This window comes from Macadamia integrifolia, chromosome 3 (assembly GCF_013358625.1).
Source record: "Macadamia integrifolia cultivar HAES 741 chromosome 3, SCU_Mint_v3, whole genome shotgun sequence".
Lineage (NCBI taxonomy): Eukaryota > Viridiplantae > Streptophyta > Magnoliopsida > Proteales > Proteaceae > Macadamia > Macadamia integrifolia.
The window spans coordinates 10,164,082-10,168,342 of NC_056559.1; the positions used below are offsets into that span (position 1 = coordinate 10,164,082).

General features: G+C 37.5%; 1 protein-coding gene across 3 annotated transcripts in view; it reads right to left on the reverse strand.

Annotated features, from left to right (window-relative positions):
- LOC122074752 overlaps positions 1-2,800 on the reverse strand; it is a 4,639-nt gene extending 1,839 nt beyond the window's left edge. The window contains exons 1-2 of one of the 3 annotated variants that reach the window (XM_042639709.1): positions 2,333-2,800; positions 348-492 (exon numbers count right to left, since the gene is read on the reverse strand). In XM_042639709.1, coding sequence (XP_042495643.1) covers positions 348-492; positions 2,333-2,533 — 346 coding nt within the window. In that variant the 5' untranslated portion in view covers positions 2,534-2,800. The remainder of the gene's footprint in view (positions 1-347; positions 493-2,332) is intronic. The other 2 variants (XM_042639708.1, XM_042639710.1) reach the window with 2 other exon arrangements.
- Positions 2,801-4,261: the final 1,461 nt, after the last annotated feature.

Consider the following 4,261-nt stretch of genomic DNA (forward strand, 5'->3'; position numbering starts at 1 on the left):
GTGGGGGTGGAGAGTGGAGAGTGGAGGTGGGAAAGGGTGAGTAATGAACCCTTTTCCATGTAAGACAAAATCACTAAAGTAATCCAAGACTGCATTTTATGACTTCCTAGAAGTAGAATATAAATTTTTTATAGATACCCCTAGAACTGTAATGTTAGCATGCCAGAAGTCCATCCTTGGATGTGAAACCATTTGCTTTTCCAGTAGTAAGATATCAACCCAGAAAAGCTCACATTTCTCAGAACACAATAGAGGTATTTGTTTATGAAACAGGCTCATCCACCATACTGTTGGTATTGATGCATGTCATAACTAACTGAAATCAAAATAGAGAATGTAAGTTTTACAATGTTTATTATTCTCACTCATATCTGAACCATTCCAATGCAGGTTTTCACACTCAAGGTCGTCATCATCCTCATGACCGGTTGGAGCTTCAATAACACTAAGGGCATTCCTCTGTAACTTCACTTCTATACCATTTGTGAGAACCTGCAGTTTGGCAATCGTGGCAAGATCAAAAACCACCACAAAACACGCATGAGAAAACAAGATGAATGGTTCCTAGAAATCACCAAATTCCGTTGAAACATTGAAGCATATGAAAAATTAAAAGATGAGAGACGTTAGAACAATATCAATAATAAGAAAGTCAATGGTTGAAGCCCATATTTAAGAGACAGAAAAACAAATATTGAACACTCCACAAGGCATACAACAGGGAACCAAAAAAAAAAAAAAACCCAACCAATTGAGGATGACAAATATCCCAGGGATGGGAGAAAAAATAAAAGAAAATAAAATTCACTCTTTAAAGGTAAAGGATTGAATAATAGTGTCCTTATAACCCAAAGAGGCCAGCATGTTAAGCCAAACACATAAATTAGACGTACTTATTCAAAATAAAATGGTCAATTAGATATCACAAATAGGTAAAACTAATACAGGATGGTTGATGCCACATAAATGCTCATGTTCAATACAAATAAACTAAACGAGCTACAGACGGAAGACCCAAATGCTTAAGCTTTCATGCATATTTCACCCAGAACCACTGATCTAAAGAGCACGCCTCCAAAGTGGATAATGGAACGAACTCTTTGCAATGAAAGAGTGGATACTTCACCCCACCAAAAAAAATAAATAAATAAATGAATGAGATGCACATAAAAAATGTGATTCAACAGGTAAGTTCAACTGCCAAAAATCAGACTCAGATCCAATTGGTACGAAATAAGTAAAATAAGAAAACATTAAATCAATGTTCCTGAAACAGAAATAGCTCAAAGATATCATGATTATATCAGTAGAAAACTTGGCAAGGTCTACCCTAAAGTTTTTTTTTCTGTCATGCACATAATACCATTGATAAAGGCAAATCAAGCATGAGGAACGAGCATGCAAAGAACTTTGATGAATAAAGCCTGATATATTCCAACTCTCAGTAGCAATCCACTTCAATAGTAAACCAAAAAAAAATAGAGAAGAAAAAAAGGAGAGGGAAGCATACTTTGCCAAAAATCAGAAATAAAACCATAATCAACAGGAAATCTAATATCAAACCAACCGAATCAGTGAACATTTCCACAATCCGCACAAGGAGGAGAGAACCAAAATATAACCCACTAACAATCCATGGAGCCGATTTCAATCTCAAAATGAATAATGCAGAACCAACCATTCAGCAATCATAGGGAAAAACCTAAAAGTACCCATAGGAACCTCACAAGTCCTTGCAACAACAGACAATAACAAGGATTTTACCCCCAAACAATAGAATAATCATTGTCAGTTGAAATTCAACTCAGAAAACCTATTATTCAAACTCCAAAAGAACAAAAGGTAATGTAAAATCGAAAACTTAGCAAGTCTCGAGACAAATTCCAGATAAAATTTTCTTCATTATGATAAAACCTAACAGATCCACACACTGGAACAAACATGCGACCTAAAACAATAACAGAAGAAGTTATCCAGATTTAATCCCAAGAGGGAAAGCTTAGAAAGAAATGAAATTTGTCCGAAAAGAAATTCAAAAGAAACCAAAATTTGCAAATTTATGAAAAGCACACAAAAAGAAATGCAAAATTGACACCTGAAATATAAGAGAAGAAAGCATCAAATCAAAATAATATTTTTTTTTAATAAGTACCAAGAAATTCCAGAGCAGACACAAACCCAGACAAATGCAATAAACCACATTGCTTAAAACAGATCAAATAAAACCTCAGAAACGAGAAACCCCCAAAAAAATTCGACCTCTAAATACAAGAACCCAATCCAAAACGGAATACCCATTACCCCAATAAACAAAATTCACCAAAGAAATTACCAGCCAATGCCAACCGCCAAGCCCAACAGCTTTCTTCACCACGCCTTGGAGACCAACTAGCACGGATTTCGTCCGATTGTTTCCAGTAACAACAACTTTAGTGTGACGAGGAAGCACAGACAGCTCCTCTTCGCTACTATCTCCACAGCTATGCAACTGTGAAAAAACGCCATTGACAGAACTCTCAACTGCCTCCAGCATTTCTACTCCCCACTATTGAATTCTCACAGGAAAAAAAATCCGGAACGAATCGAATCAGTGATCAAAGAACTTTTATGCATGAAATCACAAGATTATGCATTGGGAAACCCGTAATCGAAATTCTTCAATAACCAAAAACATCAGAAAGCTACAAAGCTAAGAGAAATTAGGAAACCTCAGAGGAAAAAAAAACAGAGAAAGAGAGAGAGTGAGCAAGAAATGAGAGAGAAGAAACTGTGGGTTGGGTTTTTCACTCGACTTCCTTTTTGCTGCTCTGAATCCCGACGACCTTTATTAAACCAATGGCATCCCGCCACGTTAGTAGCCAATGTTCATTAGTGCTGCGCTCCGAGCTTGGGAATGTTGTAATACACAGCAGCGGTTAGGTTTCGGGAGACTTACACTACTTTGACCATTTGACTTGTCGTGCTTGATTGGTTTCTTAAAATGACGAAAACAACCTCGTGACGCTAGAAAACGACAAGACTTCTTATCACATGAAATGACCATAATACCACTTAAAATTATTGCTCTCATGATGACTTTCTCCTACTTTCATAAAAATGTGTAACCGGTATCAATTTACTTGCATGCCCATACTTTGGTCGGTGCCACTTTACAGTTTTTAATAGAATAGTGGGGGGTATTTATGACTTTTATGGGCCTGCAATTATTATGATTATCCTTTGGCATGTGCCAAGTGTCAAATCATTTGACGAAACCGTTACTTAAAACACAGAGAGAGAGAGAGGGGGGTATGTTTTGTCATTTTACAAGAAGAGAAAGAGGACAGCTGGACACGGGCAGACTTCGAAAGGAAAACCAGGAAACGAGAAAGAAAAGTAACGTCGAGAATCGTGACGGAAACCGGGGGAATTCATCGAAAGTGGGCCCACGATTATGGGGTGGTGGGGTCGGGGATCGTGCGTTTTTATCCGTCAATCTCAATTCTCAACCTCCGTTTCTGGTCGTACTCTTATCCGATAGAGATGGGCCCCACATATCTGGGCTGTCTCGCAATCCCGGTTTCCCGCCATAACTGAATCGACGACAACCGTCATGTCTCTCTTTTCCCTCCATGTCTAAGGATGAATGCATCAGACCGTCCAATGTGGATCGGTAGCTCTAGAAAAACAGGGATTGGAATCAAGTTTAACTTATTCCAATTTGAATCTTCAGATTCGGTTGATCCGATTCCAAATTTTAAATCCAAACTAATAGTAACCAATGATGATGAAATTTTAAAACCAATTGGAGCTTTCATACTATCAAACTTCATGTAGAGAGAAGCATCATTTGTTCTCTTAGATGCCATGTGAGAACCAATGAAAGTGCATTTTTTTTTTATGTTAACGACACGTATCTAGGCCTTCGGTCTGACTAATCCTACGGGTTCATACTGACCCTACAACCGCATGGATCAGGTCATACTGGGGTTAAATGAAAATCATTCAACTTTCACTGAAAATAGTGAAGAGCACTAAACACCCCGTTCGTTGCTCACCAACTGAACTACCCCTTGAATTACCAATGAAAGTGCATGATGAAGCATCAAGCATCAACAGTGGTAAGCTTTTTTTGTCATTGCATCTAACTTTGTGTCTAAGTCTAAGAACCACATTGCCTTTTAGACGATTTTTCTTTTTTTTATATGAAAAAATAATTTTTAAGGAAAAATGTAATTCTTGTGCTAAAAGGAGCAAAATGACTAATTCACCTCCAAGAATA